The sequence below is a fragment of the Biomphalaria glabrata genome, chromosome 6 (genome assembly GCF_947242115.1).
Source record: "Biomphalaria glabrata chromosome 6, xgBioGlab47.1, whole genome shotgun sequence".
Classification (NCBI taxonomy): domain Eukaryota; kingdom Metazoa; phylum Mollusca; class Gastropoda; family Planorbidae; genus Biomphalaria; species Biomphalaria glabrata.
The window spans coordinates 20,194,434-20,218,481 of NC_074716.1; the positions used below are offsets into that span (position 1 = coordinate 20,194,434).

The 24,048-nt window shown below is 35.9% G+C and overlaps 1 protein-coding gene across 9 annotated transcripts in view; it reads right to left on the bottom strand.

Annotated features, from left to right (window-relative positions):
• Positions 1 to 4,696: 4,696 nt before the first annotated feature.
• The window catches only part of LOC106070674 (monocarboxylate transporter 2-like), a 28,950-nt gene continuing 9,598 nt past the window's right edge, over positions 4,697 to 24,048 (bottom strand). For all 9 annotated transcript variants that reach the window (XM_013230626.2, XM_013230624.2, XM_013230622.2 and 6 more), the window contains 5 exons: positions 12,341 to 12,611; positions 10,929 to 11,074; positions 10,648 to 10,779; positions 10,417 to 10,526; positions 4,697 to 9,969 (listed from right to left, as the gene is read on the bottom strand). In XM_013230626.2, coding sequence (XP_013086080.1) covers positions 9,236 to 9,969; positions 10,417 to 10,526; positions 10,648 to 10,779; positions 10,929 to 11,074; positions 12,341 to 12,611 — 1,393 coding nt within the window. In that variant the 3' untranslated portion in view covers positions 4,697 to 9,235. The remainder of the gene's footprint in view (positions 9,970 to 10,416; positions 10,527 to 10,647; positions 10,780 to 10,928; positions 11,075 to 12,340; positions 12,612 to 24,048) is intronic.

The window sequence follows — 24,048 nt, forward strand, 5'->3', positions numbered from 1 at the left end:
ATTTCTGTCTATGGTCTCAGCACAAAAATGTATAAAATGCGGAATGACTCGATGAGTGAGTCATGTTACAAAGTGTCTAGATCATGACTAGGACTAGAATCTAGATCTTAATATGTTAATAATTAATAATATATATATACTTTTTTTTAATGTAGGCCTAAATATATATATATAATATATAGAATACTAATTATTTATATTTTAACATATTTTTGGATTAGATCTAGACCTCTATGTCGCCCCCTTCTCTAGTATGTTGGCCGATTTTGGTGGGGTGGGGGCGATTGCATCAAGTCCGCCCCCGACCGTTAACTTTTGAATGTCGGGGAATGTCGGGGGGGGGGGGAATAAAAAATGTCCCATTGTTTTTTAATCTAACATTCATTAGTTATTAAAAGAGAAAAAAATCGCCCTATAAGTTATATATAAAAGCGATATTTAGGCCTACATTAAAAAAAGTATTTTAATGTCTTCCTTGTTTATTAATACTAATAAAGAAAACGAGATGGTATATTTATAACATAGGTAGGCCTATATAACATATCTATACATAGGGACAACAGCTTTATAAAAATAGCCTAGGCCTATATAGGGCCTATTGTAAAATTTTGTATTTTATATTAAATATTATTCAAGCATTAAATTAATTTACCAAAATGTTTAATTTTTCTTTTTAAAAAAGTAATAAATGCTTTTCATATGCATATTATATATATATATTACTATTAAAAAAAAAACAATCATCATCATCAAACTCCATTAGAGTGAGGGCTTGAGAGGCTCAAATCCTCTCTTGCAAAAGCCCTGGACAGAAACCCTGCTGTCTTGCGTAGTGCATGAATGTCGCCATACAGGTCGAGAATTTTGGGTTTCCCAGACCTGTCGAGACGGAGATCAGCAAGTCTGGGGCAGTCAAACAGAATATGAGGCACGGTTTCCTCTTCTTCCCCGCAGCGAGGGCACCGTGAATCGAAATTTGGCCATAGCCGCGAGAAATATGAGCCAACAGGACAGTGGCCTGTCCTGCACTGTGCTATGATAGCTTGCTCAGGCCTGGACAGCCTCCACCACGGGGAAGTGCGGTCAGGGCGCCTCATGCGCTCCCAGACTCCACGGGCTTTTTGGGACTTGTCCCAGCACTCAAACCACTTTTCCATTTCTGTTTTTTGTATTATAGCCAGGGCTTGATGAAAGCTTACAGCCTGATCAGTGGGTGGAATTTGCCCTCCCTGGTGGGCCAAAGAGTCTGCGATTGTGTTGCCAGTCACACCTATGTGACTCGGTACCCACTGCATTATTACAGGGGTGCCATAGCGTTGTTTGATGTTATGTGAAGCCATGATGACAGTGTTGATATTGGGGGGCCATGGTCCGGGGCTTTGCAAAGCATGTAGTACAGATTTTGAGTCAGTGACCACAACAATCTGTGTTGCCCTCAAATTTCCCTCGCCGAGTTGAGAGTCAATGACTTTTAAGGCTTCACAGACTGCCATGGTCTCCGCATCAAAACTGCAAACACTACCACATGGTCCAAAGATTTTGACTGTGTGAGAGCCAAGAAAGTCGATGTAGGCTCCATAGCCTGCTCTTCCAGAATCTATTGATGCCGATCCATCAGTGTATGCAAAAAAAAAACAATAATGAACCATAACCATAATATATGACTAGAATATCTCTTAGACACGTCATCAAAAGGAAAGCTCACTTTCAGTGGCTGTGAATAAGATATTGGCCATTCACTAACCTTTTTCCGTAGGTCCACTATCAATTAGACTTTATCACAATTAGCTTTGCGATGTTAGAGCTCTCCAGCCATTGGCAAAAAGAAGTATAGTATTGTGTATTAATGAAACTTGCACAAGAAGTAGGCCCTATTAGAACTTGGGAAAGAAGTTTTAGGTCTTAATGAAACTTGCAATAGAAGTATTATAGAACTTGTAAAAGAAATATTTGGTCTTAATCATACATATTGGAACCTACACAAAGAAGAACTAGGTTGTAATAGAACCAAGGTAGGAAGTATTAGGTTGTAATGGACCTTGGTGTTATGGAGTGTGTGTTTCCAGAGTAACGATGAGGAAAGGGGGGTATTAGTTTTTTGTGATGAACAAAATGATGAAAACATAATTTATGTTGAGAAGTCAGATGGGTGATAGTTGAACGAGAGACTTCTTAATTCTTCCCTAGTGCTATCAGGGGCGGACTGGGTGTCAAAATCGGCCCAGACATTTCTATGCAATCCGGCCCCAAAATTACATGTCATATGAGGGGCATCGAATATCCTCAAAATCAGTATGCTAAGTTTGATAATGTGACGAAAACTGGGTTTACTTAACAATGCATTTCTACTAGTAACTAGTAGGTAGCCTTCATGGCTAGCTGCAGCTATATGAAGAAATTCCCTTCATATTTTTTTACTATTTGGTAGGCTACTACTGAATGACACTTGAATTGGATTTTTTATAAGGTGAAAAAAAAAATGCTACCATATATAGGCCTTGATATTCACATAAAAGGCTCGTTAAGACCCCCCATGATCAACGAACTATTCGAATGTGTCCAAATAGGTTACTCGCAGAAAGTCTTTACCAAATGCCTCTTTTCATGATGCTTCTTAGCCTACTTTAACACATCTTTAATATGCACTGACTTCATTCGTTCATATAAGACAAAGACAGCATAATAACAAGGTATATCCCTGTCAATAAATTTTACATCTTTAAAATTCTGTAGGCTATCTATCGCACCATCTTCATGTTCTCCTCTGATTCGGTTTCGCTCCTAGCCATGTTCTTGTGTATATGGAATTAAATGTACAAATCCAACTCTTCATCCTCAATTCTTTTGTCCGCCCACCTCACAAGGTTATCTGCTGCTTTCTTAATAATTTGTAGATCATGTTCGCAGGGGGGGGGGGCTTAGCTAGGAAATTTTCATTGTTTAAGGGCCCGGGGGACTTTTGGGAGCCCCTGCATTTTGCGTAATATTTTAATTTTTAATAAATAAACCCCACTCATTTGGACCCCACCTCAAGTGGAGGCCCGGGGGGATTTTCAAATTCTCCCTATCCTCCCCCACCCTTGCTACGCCACTGCCTGTTCGAGTGTCTACAAATCTACATTCGAGTTGACTACAGACAATGATATATGCTAATACCCTTGTGGAAAACAAATACGGTCAAGATTGTTTCATATTTTAGCAGTCTCTTTGTATTTCGGTTTAAGTGTATGCTTCTTCGTTGGATAACATGGCTTGATCTCTGGGAATAACTTTTTTTTTGTTCATTCATAGACTCTTTCAGCATGAGATTTAACAACGTGCGCTAATGTTTATATTCCGTCATAATTTGTTGTGGATGTTTTTGTGAAAAACTATTTAAAAGGATGTGACGTAATAAAATGATAGTTATCAATGTCTACTTTTATCACGAAGTTTCTGTTAATTAATTGTTATGTTTAATTGTCTACAGTAATATATTTATTCTCTGTGAAAACAGAACATTCTTTTATAAAAGACTATTATAAAATCTTTTTACAAATTAATACAAGTCTTATAATAGTGGCTACCATGTGGCCCTTTCATGGCCCTACCTACCCAATTGGGTACCAGCCCACCGGGCATTTGCCCGAATGCCCATATAGCCAGTCCGACCCCTGGTGCTAATGTAGAGCACGGGATGGGATGCCTGAATAAGCCAGGACAACCAACAAGTTGACATAGTTTAAGTCATTGATTTAACATGCATGACTAGATTGACCTATAGGGACACGCGCAGGGCGTTATGATTTTTTTTTTTAAAGTAACGTCCGTATTTGTAAAAGACAGCTAGAAAAAGAGACGCAAGAGAGTAAAGTCTAGTACTAGTCTTTGTAGCGAGTTCTGTTCAAATATCTATATTTTATCTCTAGTTGAATCTGTGTATATTGTTAATAAAAGTTATATTGAGCTTTTGTTCAAAAGAAGTTTTGTATCCCGCGGCCATTGTAAGTGATCTCCAGCTGTCTCGTTCCAAAGCCGATTGCAGTCAGGTGCACTCTTCTAAGTTGACGCTTAAGCGTTTCCGTGGGGCGCCTCTGTTACGTCGACCATCTTTCAGCTCACAAAAAAAAAAAAGGACTGCTTTTGACATGCGTTCGTGCTACATACAGGATACATGCACTGCCCAGCGTAAATGTCGGACCATAAGAAGCAGTCCATCTCTATAAAATATAATAGGCTACGCCTACATTGGTTGAGTAGGCTACGTTGTAGGCAGCTGGCTGTCTGGAGCTACCTACAAGCCAATGTCCGAGAAATAACATAGGGAAAAAATCTTATCTTATGAAATACAGACGTTACTTCAAAAAAGATGATGATTACGTCCTACATGCATATTAACCAATAGTTTTCCTGGCTATCTCTGGCAACCCATATCCATGCTCTAATAGCACTAGGGAAGAAGGAGCAATATATTAGTACGAATTTGCCCTAGTATATTAAACTGTAGACCCTACTAGAACTTTGAAAAGAAGTAGGCCTATTAAGTTGTAATTGAGCTTATATATCTTCTTGCATGAATTGTAAAGTAGGCCTACCCTTTTCACACCTTTCATTTTAAAGGGAAAATGATGATGTCAAGGCTACAGTAAAGGTCATATAAGAGAAGAAAAATAAAGTAAATGGCACAACATTGGGGAAAAAAAGAACAACATAAAAAAAAACTTGAAAATTTATATCGAACTGCATAAGAATACTTGACAAGACAGCTAGTGTAACGATTTCTTAAAACGTAGGACCTGAAACAGCTAACCAATGCAAAGGATATGTCTTATATTATAGAGAAAGTAAAAATGTCTTTTCATTGATTTTTTTCATTTATTGAAATGATACATTAAAAACAACAACATGGACAAAAGCAACGAAACATTGTTTAAAATTCCCTTACAGTTTCACACAGTACATTAATATGATATAATTTATGACTAACATTTCCTTATCAAAACATTTATCCACAGAATCATGCCAGATACAAAATATATATATAGGCCTATATATATATATATATATATATATATATATATATATATATATATATATATAGGCTATATATATATATATATTTAAAGTGATTATGCATTAATTCATATTTTGCCCTGTGATTCAAGACCCTAGTAATGTAATTATTGTTCATAATTTGTAGGCCCTTCTAAGTAATATGAGTTTTACAAAAAAAAAAACAACAACAAGAAGTAAATATATTGAACATAAAAATATGTATAAAAAAAATTAGATCTACGTAGGCCAAGTTGGATTAAAGAGATGTATCAAAACATGCTACAATGTACTAAACATAGCTGGCTAGTTTGAAAATCTACAATTTTAGATGGAAGACAATTTTTTTTATCTGACTTAAGTTTAAAGGAAAAAAAAACAATAAATTGTACAAAACTATACAAAGATATGTGTTGAATTAAATTTAGATTACACTATAAAAGTGTCTGTCAGCAGTAGCTCATTCAATTGAATGAAATAAAAAAAATGAGAACAAATTCAGAAGAAAAAAAGGCATAATGTAAAAAATTGTTAGTACTCACTTGTCTGCTACCATTTTGAATGAGCCTATTCCCTTGTCATTTTCTTTTAAATTACTTTAAGATTTTAATTTTTAAAAATATTATTACAATGAAAAAATGTTAACACCAATGAAAAATAATCAAGTTTTACAAATATTTTTGGCAATAACATTTGTTAAACATTATCTAATATTAATTTTAACTACAATCTTATTAATGCCAATACCTACAGAAAGTGTACATTCTTTAAAATAAAGTTTTAGGACTAATAAAGTGGCCATAAGTAGGATAAAAAAGAATAGATTTTTATGTTAAAAAATAATAATGTCTTTGAAATAAATAGAACTGAATTAATCAAAGAGACATTTAGAGAATAAATTAACATTGAAAAATATAATTTTGACAGTGAAAAAAACTTTATTCCTCAACTAAAGCTGAATTCAAGTCTTCAATAAAATGTTATCTGTAATAATGTACAAATGAATGCTTTAAAATATGTTCGGAATGTAGAAATATTTCCAAGGTATAAAAAAAAAAAGGACTGCACAGATGCATGTATTCTAAATCCTATCCAAAATTACCCCTCCCCCTTCCCAACCAAAAAACAAAGCAAAACATACTATTTGTATTCACAACATAAAAAAAATATTTGTGTACATTTCATTTTGAAAGTTCTGCATGAATTTCAATAAAGCTATAAGGCTGTCCCATTGGACTCCAATAAAACTAAAACAAAGGCTGTTTCCAATTATCAATATTTTATAATAGATATTATGCTTTTTACAATATTCAGAAATGTTTATAATTTTAAAGCAAATAAGCATTATAAATTAGCTGACAGCCACATTATGCATTTTTTTTAATCTCTTGATAATGTTTTAGAAGCCTTTCTTAACCAGAAACAATAAAAGTGAATGCAGACAAGAAATGAATGGTCTCTTGTTCTATGAGGAGAAATTCAATAGCAGAAATATTATCTTATCAATGATCCTTTTTTAAAAAATTACACCAATTTAACAAGAAAACAACAAATAGAATAAAGAATATTTTAGAATAATTTAACATGAGATTTCAATTACTCCAAGTAAATAAGACATTATTTGACCAGCAATATAATTCTTAAGTATTCTCAGGTGAAAGAAAGAAGTGTTAAAACAGATTGCACATTTTATTTCAATTATATATATATATATATATATATATATATATATATATATATATATATATATATATATATATATATATATATATATATAATTTTTTAAAAGATTTATTTTCATTTTCATAACAGGACTATTATTTATTTCACAGGACTAGAACTCAAACAAGAAATAGAGGCACTACCAAAATTTATTTAAAAAAAAAAAACTGGTTTGAAAAGGAATGGAATACAAATATATATATATATATAAATGAATGGCAATGTCTTTGATTCCAAAGATTTAGGATGAGTGCAGTGCTTTACATGGCCACACATATCCATATTTTCCCACATCTCATGGGGTGGAGGTCTTTTTAGGTTTTCTTTATGTTATCTGCGCCTGTCTTCTAAAATTGCTTTTCTTGGGCTTCAAATGTGTGGCCTTCATGTGAGCTTTTCAACTTTCCTCTATGCCAATGAGGGTAAAATGGCGCTGAGTTGACCTTTATAGTGCTCACATTGGAGAAGCGGGTTAACTCTGTAAGACCATCTTGCTAAAGCTGGCTAAAAAAGATCATCTTTGGTATGCGGTTGTCCCCCATGCAGGATAAGTGTCTGATCCAGCACAGCTGTGGAATGGTAAGTGGTGTTTCTTTACTGTTCACATGAGCCTCCAGCAGAACATGGTTATTTGTGAGATAGTCGTGCCAGTGTATGCCCATTATAGAGTTGAGACACCTTTGATTGAAGAGTTCAAAGAGCCTTAGATGCCTTCTATAAAGCACCCAGATCTCAGAGCCATACAAAAGTGTGGTGAGAAGCACTGCTTGTTAGATACTGATTTTTTGAAGGCAGGTGGAGCAATTTATTTAGCCACACTCTCACTTGAAGGAGCCCAAAAGCCCTTCATAATTTAGCAAGATGGTTATCAGCTTCTCTTGAACATGATTTGCCATTGGATATCAAGCTTCCCAGGTATGTAAAGGGGTCTACAATGTTGAGGGGAGTGTCCATTCATGGTGATCTTTGAGTAGTTTTTGTTGGGTGACATGTTTTTTGTTTTCAAAAAATCATTTAAAAATGGTTTATTACATTTTTTAAATAGATATTCATATTCATCATGTCTTGTTGAATTTGTATGCTGAAAATTATTTTTTTTTTTGAAGAAATATTTCAAAGAATTATAACTTTAAAAAAGTAAATTTTAAATAATATTCAACAAAGTATTTAGAAAAGGACACCTAAAAGTAACTCATTGTGTCAGTAAAGCGTATTAATTATAAATTTTAAAAAAGCAAAAATGTGACTATTACACAAACAAAGAAAGCCAGCTGATAATGAGAATATTTTTTTTACATCAAACATCTTTTCGAAGTAAAAATTATTTTAGTACTGTATTTCAATATGATTCAGATGTTTAATACAGTTCTTTTATACGCTGAGATGTGAAATATGCACTAATTGTGATGCTTTTAAATTCTTTTTTTTTTTTTACTTTCTTCACTATGTTTATATAATTTTCTTAAACTTCATCATGAATAGTTTCCCTTTGTTAAATTTTTTTTCTTTCTACATATTTTTACTAAGAAAAATGTGTTTAAAGCGGTTACTTCCATCTTATTTTTCAAATAAGTTTTTCTGGTGGTTATGACATATGATAAACAGCTCCACTTTTCAATTGTGTTTTAATGATTTATATACTTTTTGTGAACATTTGAATTTTTTTTTATTTATTTAATTTGGATAATAAAAAACTTTCTAGATCTATATTACATTTAATTATCATTTTGTCCATTGTTGATGAATTTTCATTTTGAATTTTAAATTTTCATGCTTCAAAATAATACAGATTTTTAAAATCTATATCATGCATTCTCCTTTTATTTTATACCAAAATTAACATTTTCTGATAAAAAGCAAATTTGCTATGTTAATTTAAACACAGTTGTGAAGGACAAAAAGGCAGAGTGAATAATTTCATTAGGATATGTAAAATAACTTTGGAGACAATAATAAAGTTGATAAAATTAACTTTTTACTGACAATCCTCTGCCTTTTGACGTAAAAACCTAACTTAGCGCATAATTTTTTAATTTTTTTTTGCATTGTTTTTCTTTTTTAAATAGAAATGACAGTTGGCTATCCTTTGTTCACTCAAGAGAGATTAAAATACCAAGGAAATAAACATTATATACCTAGGACCTGTGTATATATATATATATATATATATATATATATATATATATATATGTTATGTTTGTTTTTCTATTTATGTAAATATAATGACTTTTCTACAAACAATTATGTCTTCAGAATGAATGAACTATTTACACTGACTATGACAAGAAGAGTTTTACACAAACATTTATCATAAGTTTCCACCAGTAAAAAAAATATGAATTAAAACTATGACATGCTCCCCAATGCTGGAATGTACAAAATGTCAGTATCTAAATACAAAAAAAAAATTATGGTTGTAACAAAAAATTTGAGGCAAACCAAAAAAATTCAATGTTAAGGCACCAATTGCCTTTTGAGTTTCTTAGACCTGGGCTTCACATAAGTTTATGTACAAGTCACTGTCGTAAGACACTGTTGCTGTGGACTCTTTCTCTTGGCTTGGTGGATCAAATAAATCTATTCTCACATCATTCTTCTTACTTTTCTTGCCTTCCAGTTTCCCGTGCCCTCGTTCAGCATTGTCTTTACTGCTGGACTTCTCTGTGGCATTGGAGAAGTTGCTATCTGATGGACCATCTGACAGATAATCAGAGTAATCTGCCTTGGTTATGCTCAGTTCTATTTGATTACTTGAGTTTCCTCCACCTCCCTTTTTCAGCAATTCTGTTGTGGATCCATTATTTTTCATGGCATCTTTCTCTTCAGCAATTTTAGTGAGTGTTGCCTGTTTGGGTTTCTCTCTCTCTTTGTGCTGGACAAAACACTGAAGCTGCACACGAACTCCTCCACCTTCTGTTTTATTGTTGGAGCCTGGGATGCATTGTCTGGTAAGTTTGAATGGCGCATGTCCATTGTTAGTTTGATGGTTATGCTTGCCAGCTGGACACCCTTCTGAGAAATCAATGTCTAAAAGAGCAGCAGCTTCAGTGATGTGGGCATTATACTGGCAACTGCTGTGTTTCTGAAGAACTTCTTGATTTGATGGATGTCTTTCAAAGAAAGGCATAATGTAAAACATCAGTCCTCCAACAATCATAGCCACTCCTGCTAAGATATAGCCAGCCACATTGGACTTGTAGCTCTCATTTAGATAAGCTGAAATAAAATAAGCAAATTGTTTTATTTCATTAAATAATGCATTTGCTAATTTTTATTTTGATTGTTATAGAGATATAGCAAGTATGAAGTGTGTTTAATATTAATAAGCCTTTATCTAGGATAACTAAAATCACAAGGATATGTGGAAAATCTTTGACACATTTTAAACTAGCTTCTGGCTCCACTTTGGATGGGTATTAAATTTCTTTTTAACTGGAGGACACTTGTCACCAGTACACTTGTTTCTTTTGTTTTACATGATAAAGATGTTTCTTCAGAACAGAAGATTATTAGATCCTAATAAAAAAAACTCCTGTAGGACAGGTTTGGATGGCAGAGAACATCAAGACAACAGTCCAGATAACAAATACCACACAACAATACCACACAACCACACAACAATACCACACAACTAGGCAGATTTATTACTATTCAATACTTCACCTGCTACTGGGGCACCAAATAACATTGGGAAACTGTTGGCTGCACTTAGAAAACTCCAGGCTCTTTCCATAAGCTTAATTTTTACTAGCTCATAAACATATGTCTTTAAACTAAATTAAAAAAAAAAAGTAGAAATTATTTGTATATTAAAATTATCTAAAGCAAATAAGTATTCTAATAATATAATACTACTGCTATAGTATACTATAGAAAAATTAACCCCATACTGACCTATAATAATAACTTCCACAACAAATTCCATATGCCCATGCATACAGAATGTGAGAGCTTTCATTAGTAGCCAATATAAGCAGAAGTGTGAACAAACCACACAACAATGCAGAAGTCTGGCATAAGTGGCGTCTAGTAAAATAAAATGTAACACTTAGATAAACAACTTTTTTATGTCTGCACATTGTAACATTCTTGTTAGGATCGGATTACAACATTTCCTATAATGTTTCTAATATTAGTGAATGTTTCCTTAAAATGAAGTTAAGCTACTATCAAACCTTGCTATGTAACATTCTGTGCTGTTTCTGATTGTGATATAGCTGAGACCAACACATCCAATCACAAAGCCTATGCCCATGTACACACTCAGAAGGAAATAGTGCTCAGTTTGATTTGGTGCTGACTGTGCTGAAGCAGTAGATACCTTAAAAAGAACACATACAAAAAAAATACACATGTTGATTGATGGGAGGACAACATCAAGGAATATATAGGCCTTTCAATGAGAGAGACTCTGATACTAGCAAAAAAACAGAAAGAAATGCAGACAGATGGTTGATGAATCATGCATGGTGCCCCAGTGGTCCAACAGACAAAGGGACAGGTAAAGGACCTTTTTGCTTAAAAATATTCTGTCTTTTAATTGTGACTCCCTAAAAAAAGGTAAGTTCGATGTTTTTGTGCTGCCATATTGGTACAATGGTAGTTTTGGAGAAGAGTTTTTGACAATAATTTATAAAACACACATACAAAGCATATATATGTATCATTCATAATAAAATGAACATGTATGATGTGAATAAAGCATTTTGCTCCAAAATGTACTGTGCCAAAATGGTTATGCCAAGCAACCATTGCACCATAATGGCTGCTGGCTGCACCAAAAAAAAAATGTCTAGCTTTGAGTCTCAGAGCCCTCTTTAGTTGGTTAAGGGTTCTGGAGATCCCTGTGAAGACCTCCAGCCTTGTCAGGGGTAGAATTTTGGTGCCAAGCAATATCCTGCATTCTGAGCTGCAGAAATTCATTTGCCAGACATTTTCTGTGCACATTTAGTTATTTAAAACAAAATTCAGGTCAAAAAAAAGAAAGGAGTGGGATGAATTAGCATAGATATTGATCGATACTGAAGTGTGAAAGATATTGTAAACACATTTAGCACAAGTACATCTGTGACTAAGCAAAACGCAGTGGTTTTGTACATAACTCTAAAGCTAAAGTAAATTGGTTTGGTGTCCTTAACATGGCAGTATTTGCAACATCAAAGTTACTCTACCTAAAATTGGGACGCATGTAAAACAAAATGTTCTTAGCAAAATAAGTCAATACTTCATCTTAGTATATTTTATTGTTACAATGTGAGTGAATGTCAATAATACAGATAAGAGAAACTTTAAAAAAGAAAATGACTCTATTTGTCAGAAATTGTGTGTGTGTGTTTGGCGGGAGCCCCACAAGTATAAAATTGTGGTTGTAGCATTTAAAAAATAATATAGAAATATTTAAGTGTGCTTGTGGGTGTTTGGCAATTTACTTGCCAATGGGAACAGTGATCTAAGTACTTATATTCACAACCAATTTGATTCAATTAAACAAGGTTTGACTGCAACTGTTTTTTTCAAGCAGATCATAGTCACAGGTTTTTGTTGAAGTATGCTGCTCAATTCTAAATCAAGAGGATGAAATATTTACCAAAAGTACAAAAGGAACATGAATGCCTATAGCAATGACAGCAGAGATAACAATAAGAGCTCGAAGTGATCTCATTCTAAGTGCACTGAAATCCAAGTATGGAGGTTTCTCTGATTCTCTTTCACGTCTGCTCTTTTTCTGGCTTTTCAGGTGCAAGATAACTTTGCGCCTTGGATGGTACAAGTTGGCAGAACGATACATTGCACCAGCAAGGATTGTCAACACCAGCAGACCTGCCACACACTCTAGGCCATGCATCCAGTCTATGGCTCTGTCAACAAAAACATTGAAATAGTTTAGACTAAGACATGAGTAGATTTACTTACAACAATGTAAGTTAAGTAACCCAACCTTAATTTTTTTCTTAGCTATTAGTGTCATGTTTTGTAGTCATTGATGTAATATAATCAATATGGGCTAAAATATAGTCTACTCAATGTGAATTACATATTGCAATGTAGCCCATGTAATGTCATTTGAAGTGCTTTCATGATGACTGAAAAGTCATTTTAACTTTCTTGTCAATGTTTATCTGTGATAGGGGAAGATGTAATGGTGTGAAAAAAACATTACAAGCAGGAGGTACTTCAAAGTAAAATATATATGGCCTACTACAAGAAAAAGAGAACTTTAAATAAAAGTAATCAATGTGCTAACAGCCTTACATGGGTCAATGATGACAGTAAAGTGTTAACTAAAAAAAATATTCAAAACATATAATTTAATGTAGGCTAATAAGCCTCTGAGCATGAAAATATTCAATGAAATACAGACTAATTGATCAACTAAATTTTCTTTTACAAACATTTTAAGTTATGAATAAGCCTGTACGAAGCACAAATTGATGTTTAATTTTTTTTTTCAATTTCTGACTTACATTTCCAACTATTTATAATAATACTGATATCTAACGACATCCTGTGTTAGCTTAAGCATTGTTTAGGAGGAATGTGTTTTAAAACAACAACTTGTGGTAACACATAGTCATTCATGTTACAACTAATACTTCAGAGCATCATTTGTTCTCATTGTGATGTATTTCAATTGAAAGAAAGCAGATTCAATTTTTTCATTTAACCTACAAGCACACTTTATACAGAATATTTTGTTACTTTATATTTCAATGACTCAAACGTCATTTCATATGTAATGTTAAGATAATATTGTAGTCCCACATAGATCATTTTAGAAAATTAATTAGGGCTAGATAGACTGGTGTTAAAAGAATAACTGGTAGGTCCAAAAATTTCAAGTTTAGAAATTTAAAAAAGGTGTGCAATAGATTAATAGAGAAATATATAGTGCAATGGATGACTGATGCTCAGGACTGTCAACTCAAACCCTGCTCTCCAATTATGAAGGAGCATCCAAAACATGTAAACCAAACAAACAATTTGATTCTTTTAAATTTCTAACCTTGGATTTACTCATTAAAACAATGCTATATTGATCTGTAGTTAAAGCAAATCATGTAATTTTTTTACTAGGGTCAAAAGGTTTCCTTTCAATTTTTTGAGGAATAAAGAAGCAAGCTCCAAAACTCTTTGGAGCAATAATTCCAAGCTTCATTTGAATTGAGTTGATAGAAGCTTTGTAAAAAGTAACCCAACATTTCTTTTCTTATAATATTATAAAACAATAGCAGTATACATGACATCAACATTTGCAACCATTACAAGACAAAACCAGTATATTATCATAGCATCAACATATGTAAACATCACAAGAAACAATTAATAATTATAACATCAACATATACAAAATCACAAGACAAAACCAATAGTCATAACATCATTATATACAAATATCACAATACCAATAGTAATAGCATCAACATATACAGACATCACAAGATAAAACCAATAGTCATAACATCAACATATACAAACATCGCAAGACAAAACCAAGTCATAGCTTCAACATATAGAAACAAGACAAATCTGCCAAGTTTCATCAAAAGGTTTCCATAGGTAAATCCTAGTTCAACGCATCAACAGCATACACTAGACAAAAAGACACTATACTGTAGGCCAATACACAAGGCAAAGAGTCTATGTACTGTAGCCTAAACCTACGCATGTGTACAGTATGCCAATACACGAGGCAAAGAGTCTTATGTACTGTAGCCTAAACCTAAGTATGTGTACAGTAGGCCAATACACAAGGCAAAGAGTCTACGTACTGTAGCCTAAACCTAAGTATGTGTACAGTATGCCAATACACGAGGCAAAGAGTCTATGTACTGTAGCCTAAACCTACGCATGTGTACAGTAGGCCAATACACGAGGCAAAGAGTCTTATGTACTGTAGCCTAAACCTAAGTATGTGTACAGTATGCCAATACACGAAGCAAAGAGTCTATGTACTGTAGCCTAAACCTAAGTATGTGTACAGTATGCCAATACACGAGGCAAAGAGTCTTATGTACTGTAGAATAAACCTAAGTATGTGTACAGTATGCCAATACACGAGGCAAAGAGTCTTATGTACTGTAGCCTAAACCTAAGTATGTGTACAGTAGGCCAATACACGAGGCAAAGAGTCTATGTACTGTAGCCTAAACCTAAGTATGTGTACAGTATGCCAATACACGAGGCAAAGAGTCTTATGTACTGTAGCCTAAACCTAAGTATGTGTACAGTAGGCCAATACACGAAGCAAAGAGTCTATGTACTGTAGCCTAAACCTAAGTATGTGTACAGTAGGCCAATACACGAGGCAAAGAGTCTATGTACTGTAGCCTAAACCTACGCATGTGTACAGTAGGCCAATACACGAGGCAAAGAGTCTTATGTACTGTAGCCTAAACCTAAGTATGTGTACAGTATGCCAATACACGAGGCAAAGAGTCTATGTAGGCTACTGTAGCCTAAACCTAAGTATGTGTACAGTATGCCAATACACGAGGCAAAGAGTCTATGTAGGCTACTGTAGCCTAAACCTAAGTATGTGTACAGTATGCCAATACACAAGGAAAAGAGTCTATGTTCTGTAGGCCAACAGATTGAATTGAATCCAACCAATCAATTATTTCCATACTTAGCTAAGTTGTTTATTGGCATTTAATGTTTTCAAAATGTTCTCATTCATTCTTGTTTACAAGATGTGATATTATTTCATGATTATCTATTTCTAATTTTACACCGCCTCTCAAGTTACGGGTCTGTTTTCTAAGAGAAACGATTGTATAACCTTCCGGTGATCCCCCCCCCCCGAGTCTATTTTACGAGTGAGCTGCCGACACGTGTCCCCTCCCCCCTGCTCCAATCTGGGAACAACAACAAAATGATCTTTTCTTGCCATAGATAGCCGACATCTGAGCTCTCACAGGCTAAATCTGGACACAAATTGACGTCACGCTCAAGGCCCGGGTCACCGTTACCTAGGAAACGTGACGCTAAGCGACTGATGCCTATATTTTCTTGCTGCAGTAGTAGAGGGGGAAAATACTAACCTGGTATGAACTTTTGGGTTTAAAGAGATAAGGCGAACAAAAAGGAGTGAAAGAAAACACAAAGGTTTAAGTGGCCGATGAAGACTTCACTGACACAATGAAAGAGAGAGGAAAGGAGAAAGGGGGGGGGGGGGGGAAGGAGTAGGCGACGTGTACGATTCTTAGAAGTCTGCGCTCATTTCCGCTCACCTAACTTTCTAGCACCTAATCGAGCAACTCTTTCACCCCTTGGAGTAACTGCCTGGGCCCACATGAAGGATCTCCCTAAACCCGCAGTGGTTCCCAAACTTAGCTTTGCTGGCCATATTCAGTTGCTCATATAAATGTCCCTTGGAAAGTGCATTCAATGAAGTCAGAGATGCTCGGTTCAGTTTCACGGTAATGTGCTCTGCCAGGCTTTCAACCCAGAAAGAAGGAATTCATACAATATATTGTTGTTGTTGTTTTAAAAAGCTTCAAAATATCCACTCTGTTTGACTGTTAAAACGTTTGTACACGTTATTGCTCCCACACCCAACCTCGGATCAAGCTACAATTTTGCACAAGTAGCCCCATTTCTTTAACTGATAAAACAAGAATCAATAAAAAAGAATTAACCAATTTTGTTAATTAACTATTGGTAATTAATTATTGTGCTTAGTATCGAACAAGGGAAAGAAATTATACTTGACTTATTTGGTGGTAGCGTGTAAGTTAAATTATTCTCCTCTAAAGTCGCCGCTTTAAAGTTGAAACTAACAATAGATAACTATAAAATTTTCTATTTTCATAATCACCTCGCCAGCAAAATGGTTAGTCTGATGGCTTGATGAGGCTTGACCCCTCAAGTTCCAATTGAGGCCGTTGAACTTTTTGCATTTAAAAAAAAGCGAACACTGTAACATTGACACAAATACTCGGTTCTTTCTCACACCCCCACCACTTTCACAACTGGTCAAGACAAGAGATAGAATTATAGTGTATGAGAAAGCTAAAAGCATGAAATTGCGCTAAACAATATGTAAAAAATATTTCTAATCGCACAGATCCTTTATTGTTAGTTTAGATATCTAGATCTATTACAAATTTAATTTAAAGCTAATTGATACAACTAAGCTTAATTTAAGCTTTTTTACAAAATTTTTTTTTTAAATTTTCTTTTTGTTAATTGTTACCTTGATCCAGACTAAACTACCGTGGTAATTTATTTTTTTATTTTTGGATCTTTCACGTGTCCGCGGAACTGTTTTCACTCGGAGAAGGGGCGAAGGCGAGTAACTGGCTTCAAACAGAAAGGGCTCATTAGCCACATAGGAGAAGGAAAACTGAATTCAAAACTCTGCTGCCTTGCAACTATTCCCAAAAATGGGAAAGCTGTCGTGGGTCAACCCTGAGGAAAAATAAGGAGCTTGCGACCCTTAGGCAGTTTGCAGCACACAGCGCTACACCCTGTCAGAGCCTGTGACGCCACTGCAAAGAATCACTTAATTTGATAGCTCATGCCACCGATGTGCCTTTGAACTGTATTGTTGCTTAAAGAAATTCTTTTAATAACATCAGATGTAGGTGTGTGTAAAACAGTTTTCACAACTACAACGGCTGGTAAAATCAATGTTTTACCTTTAGTGTTTTCCGTATTTTGCTATAAGTAAGAGATATTGTAAGACACTCACAAACCAACATCTTCTCTATATGATGTTGAAGAGAGATTGTGTGGGTCTATTCAGAACTTTATCTTTGAGTGTTAGAAAATTTTCAAATCTTTATCTAATTTGTCAGGGTGATATTGTCTCAGATGATCCTTAGCCGCACTCTGATGTAATTGGTTTCGTATCATTATTTTAAAAAAAGTCACTTAGGCAACCGCTTGCTTGACAAGGAAGGAATGAATCCCAGTTTTAAAAAATCAACGCTGGACAGTGTACATTTCTTTTTGTTAAACATTTGTTACATGTAGACAAAATTAAGCTTTTTAAATAAGTATTGAGACTAAATACCACAATTCTTTGGTTTGATTAGCAGGATAAATATTTAAAGGATTTACCAAGGTACAAATCATATATTAGTGTATAAAATAATTACATTAAATGAATGTAAAAATTAAAGTCACGATCTGCTTAAATGAAATCTATTACCGTGGACATCTCAAAGACACCCAATTTATTTTTTCACTTTCGTAGACCCCCTGGAAGTCTTTGTAGACCCCTGGGGGTCTATATAGATCACTTTGAGAATCACTGCCCTAGACGACAAAAAATTTAATTAGCGCCCCATAAGCCGTCTGGGACAACGCTATAGACTTCCACTCTAGTCATGTCGTCTTCTCCTAGTAATGCCGTCGCTCCTCCTAGTCATGTCGTCACTCCTCCTAGTCATGTCTTCGCTCCTCCTAGTCATGTCGTCACTCCTCCTAGTCATGTCGTCGTTCCCCCTAGTCATGTCGTCACTCCTCCTAGTCATGTCGTCGTTCCCCCTACACATGTCGTCGTTCCCCCTAGTCATGTCGTCACTCCTCCTAGTCATGTCGTCGTTCCCCCTAGTCATGTCATCACTCCTCCTAGTCATGTCGTCGTTCCCCCTAGTCATGTCGTCGTTCCCCCTAGTCATGTCTTTGCTCCTCCTAGTCATGTCGTCACTCCTAGTCATGTCGTCACTCCTCCTAGTCATGTCTTCGCTCCTCCTAGTCATGTCGTCACTCCTCCTAGTCATGTCGTCACTCCTCATAGTCATGTCGTCACTCCTCATAGTAATGCCGTCGCTCCTCCTAGTCATGCCGTCGCTCCTCCTAGTCATGTCGTCACTCCTCCTAATCATGTCGTCGCTCCTCCTAGTGATGCCGTCGCTCCTCCTAATCATGTCGTCACTCCTCCTAATAATGCCGTCGCTCCTCCTAGTCATGTTGTCACTCCTCCTAGTCATGTCGTCACTCCTCCTAGTAATGCCGTCGCTCCTCCTAGTCATGTCGTCACTCCTCCAAGTCATGACGTCATTCCCCCCAGTCATGACATCGATCCCTTCTAGTCATGACATCGTTCCCCCTAGTCATGACTTCGTTCTCCCAAGTCATGTCGTCGTTCCCCCCTAGTCATGTGTCGTTCCCTCTAGTCATGTCGTCGTTCCCTCTAGTCATTTAACCTTTCCCCCCTAGTCATGTCGTCGCTCCTCCTAGTCATGTCGTCACTCCTCCTAGTCATGTCGTCGTTCCCCCTAGTCATGACGTCGTTTCCCCATAGTCATGTCGTCGTTCCCCCTTAGTTATGTCGTCACTCCTCCTAGTAATGCCGTCGCTCCTCCTAGTCATGTCGTCACTCCTCCTAGTAATGCCGTCGTTCCCCTAGTCATGTCGTCGTTCCCCCTAGTCATGACATCGTTCCCCCTAGTCATGTTGTCGTTCCCCCCTAGTCATGACATCGTTCCCCCCTAGTCATGACATCATTCCCCCCTAGTCATGTCATCGTTCCCCCCCCTAGTCATGTCGTCGTTTTCCCCTAGTCATGTCATCGTTCCCCCCTAGTCATGTCGTCGTTTCCCCCTAGTCATGTCATCGTTCCCCCTAGTCATGTCGTCGTTCCCCCCTAGTCATGTCATCGTTCCCCCTAGTCATGTCATCGTTCCCCCCAGTCATGTCTTCGTTCCCCCAAGTCATGTCGTCGTTCCCCCCTAGTCATGTCATCGTTCCCCCCTAGTCATGTCATCGTTCCCCCCTAGTCATGTCGTCGTTCCCCCTAGTCATGTCGTCGTTCCCTCCTAGTCATGACATCGTTCCCCCATAGTCATGTCATCGTTCCCCCATAGTCATGTCATCGTTCCCCTTAGAAAGTTTCAGAAAGACTGCTCTACGTATTTAGCACAAGAACGACTTACTAAGTCAGCAATACAAAACTAAAACTTACATATAATGTACACGAAGTTGATGAGCAAACAATCGGTAGAGAAAGTCGCCATTTTCTTACAGACGTATTTTCTTACAGTCGTATTTTCTTACAGACGTATTTTCGTGATTGTGCGTAGTCATGTGTTGGTGGCGATTGCCATTGATATTTAAATTCTACTTTATATTTTTCATTGTTATGCAAAAATAATTGACAGTAAAACACAAACACGTTAGGAATGCAGGATTGATAGTATCAAAGCTGTTCGTTTTCGATCAGCAGTAGTGTACGATGCTTTGATAGAAGTGGATGAAAATGTCAACAATCCATAAGCAATGACCGAACTGAAACAACTAATTTGGTACTATTTATTTATTGGTTCAAGTGAATATTGATGCATTCGATAAACATAGCCTACACTGACATGTATAAAAGTGTAAACGAGTTCATAAAAAATACAAAGAAAATCAATCTGATCAAAAAAAAAACTCTAATAAAAAGATAAAGTTAAACCAAATTTCAATGAGGGGGGGGGGTGACTCCCCTCCGATTACGCCCATGCGCCTTGGGATACAAATTACAAGCCCCCGAAATGATGACATAAGAGCGGGGAATTTATATCATTTATGAAGTTATAGGATCGACTAAGTAGATCACCAAGCCTGAAAACTAAATCACACAAAGGTCATCTTAGGGTCAATGGTGACCTATATCATTCATTGAAGTTAAATAAGGTGACCAGATATTTTTGTGAGCAAATATATCCACAATTTGACGTTAGTACAATACATCACAATGTAAACACACACACACAATTTGTTTGCAAATGTTGGCAAGAAGGTGCTGTGCCACAAGACCTGCGGGATGCTAAAATCGTTACACTGTATAAGAACAAAGGTGACAGAAGCGACTGCAACAATTACAGGGGAATCTAAGTATTGTAGGCAAAGACTTTGCTCGAGTTGATATTTTCCACAAAAATTCGCTGATCGGGCTTATCCAGAATCACAGTGCGGCTTTCGCTCAGGAAGATCCTCGGTTGACATGATTTTCTCCATCCGCCAACTTCAGAAAAAGTGCAGAGAACAAAGGATGCCTTTGTATATTACGTTCATTGACCTGACAAAGGCCTTCGATCTAGTCAGCAGAGATGGCCTCTTTAAAATTTTACAGATAATAGGCTGTACACCCAAGCTACTAAATGTAATAGTATTTTTGCAACAAAATATGATGGGTGCCAGCTCCGAAAGTTTCAGTATAAACAGTGAAATTAAACAAAGATGTGTCCTGGTCCCAAACCTCTTTGGAATACTATTTTCACTGCTAATCCACAACGCGTTTGACAAATCCACCGAAAGCATCTATCTCCATTCCAGATTTGATGGCAAACTCCTAAATATTGCCAGACTGAGGGCCAAAACTAAAATCTGAACCACCCTCGTAAGAGATAAGTTATTCGCGGATGACGCAGCGGTAGTGGCACACACACAAGAGGAACTTCAGTCACTAATGTCCCGCTTCTCCCAGGCCTGTAAAGAATATGATTTAACTATTAGCATGAAGAAAACAAATGTTATGGGACCACCTGCTACAGCTCCATCCTCATAGAGGATAACAAGCTGGACGCCATAAATGAATTCTGCTATCTGGGATCCACAATTCAAGATGACCTGTCTCTAGAAGAGGAGATTTAAAAAAAAAACGCATAGGGAAGGCTGCATCGACCTTCGCTAGACTCAGGCCAAGAGTTTGGGAAAACCAGAAGCTCACTACAGTGACCAAAATGGAAGTCTACAAGGCATGCGTTATGAGTATACTATTGTATGGCAGTGAAACATGGACCACCTACGTAAAGCAAGAGAGAAAACTGAACTCATTCCATTTGAGATGTCTCCGTAGGATCTTGAAAATGACATGGAAAGAAAAAATGTGCAATACTGATATCCTTGCACGAACAGGTATTCCCAGCATCTTTACAGCCCGTATTGTTCGTTTTTCTTTCTGAGCTGAGACCCATGTTCTTTCACTGTCCATAGCTTTCTTGGTCACTGTCTCTCTCCATTTGATGCGGTCTAGAGCTATGTCTCCCCAATGGTCAGTATTGATGTTAACTGATTTGAGGTCCCGTTTAATTACATCTATGTATTCCCAGCATCTTTACAGCCCTAAGACAACGCTGCTTGCGCTGGCTTGGACATGTTCGCCGGATGGAGGACAATCGCATCCCGAAAGTCATCCTCTACGGACAACTCGCCACTGGCTCAAAAAAAACTGGTCGCCCCCACCTCCGCTACATAGATGTATCGTGCTTCACTGTGATTTTTCGTGCCCTCTTTATAAATAAGAACTCTGTTGTAAGTTCATATGACCTTCGATGTTTTGTGTAGGACATCCCTTTCCCTGTCATCCACTTGAACTGAAAGCCAAGCCAAGGAATACTGTATGCTGGTTCACAGAATCAGCGAGAAACATGCCGAACGACAACACGCTCGAAAGAAAACGTGCTGACGTCAGTTTCTGAGAAGAAGGCAGGATGCTGTAAAATAAAAGCACTACTCAAGCCTCAACACAAGGAGTTTGCTAGACAGTGAACATGAAATAAGGACCAAGAAGAAAACGACAAAAGGTGGTACCTTTATGTTTATTAGTCAAAGGAGTAAGAGGGATTTTAAAATAAAAGCGTGACATTGATCGACTTTTGTATGAAAGTGGGACATTGGCCGTCCCGCCCGGACATTTTATGAAAAGCGGGACTGTCACGTCAATGTCGGGACGTCTGGTCACTAAGTAGGTCACCAAATCTGAAAACTAAATCACACAAAGGTCATCTTAGGGTCAGTGTCTGGTCTGACTGGCCAAGTTATAATCTTTTTCCATTTGTAACAGATCTAGATCTACATGTATGTATCCTACCCCAGTAGCCGACGAAGTTAAATTTATTTAAGGATAATTTTTTATAAAAATATGTTTCAATTTGGTAAGTATGTCTGAGACTATGGCCTAATTTATTCCCTCCCTTGAGTTGACCACGCAGCCTAGTTTATTGGGTAGCCTCTATTGATTGACCTAGTTCCAACAAAAGAGTGCCTGAAACACGTTTCCTATGACCTCTGATCTTAAGGCCAACTTTATCTATAGATCTAGTCTTTTGTCTTCGCTAGGATTCATACTCTATACATGATTTTTAACACACTTCTGTGGCCTTGATTAATGACCCATTGGTGCGATTGGTTTCTGATCTCCATCTCCTAATCTTTCTAGAACCCTCTGTATATATATGTCAGTTTAGAGTTATGATTGATTGACTGCGGGCATTCTTAAATGAAATGACTTTTCTTTTATAAACATATTAATACCTAACCAGTTTTCACTAAAAGGTAATTTATTAAATACTGCATTTACTATTTTTGCACCGATGACTGTATACTAGTGCCTGTGCTAAACTAACATGCCTTTTTTTTTTAGTGTTGAATAGCATACTAAAATAAAGATAGTAAATTAAAAAAAAAATGTTTTCAACATTAACTTTTAAAAAAAAAGGCAAAACAAATTCTGAATATATTTTATTGATTGAATATTTTTTAAAATAAAGATCGATTAACAACGTCTGTGCAACAGAAGCAGGCAGCTCGTAAGAGAAATTAATTTAATCCAACTAATAATTTAAACAATTTAATTTAAATAATTGTTTTATAATTGATTGTTTTAAATGGCCAATATATATATATATATTCATGTATATTCTATCTGTCAGTCTGCTAAGTAGGCCTACCATGCAAGGGAATGTTTAATGGTAAGAAAAAAAAATATGTTAACTGAATAGTGAACAGTTCATAAGCATTCATCATTCATTACATTTCCAAAGTATTTTCAATAAGTGTTGCTACAAGAGATAAAAAGCTAAAAGCAAAATCATTGGGTTCCTTTTTCAATGGGATATAAATATATATACTTGTGTCTAAAGAAGTGGATAACTATCAAAATATCAATACAAAAAATGTAAGCAGTTGTTTGAGCCTATGAATACAATTTATTTTTATTTCACTATACTATGTTGTTACATTAATTTAGACTGTCATATATTAGAGCATTTCTAGCAATAAACAATAAAGAATAGAATAATTTATTCTAAACCCACCAAAACAAAAATACACTCAAAATGAGTGATTCTTAAAATAAATCCCAGAAAATTAAAAATTGTGGCCACAGATAGAACTATTTAAATTTGGTAATTCATTTATTAAAACTACAGTGCAACTGATTTTTTCTTTGTTTCAATTTCTTTTTTTCCTTTTTTTTTTTGAGATTTTGATAAGGAATACCTATAAAATACAACTTTTCTTTCAACAAATTTGTGAAGTAAAATTTATTTCTTTTGATCTGAGAAATATGTGTGTGTGTGT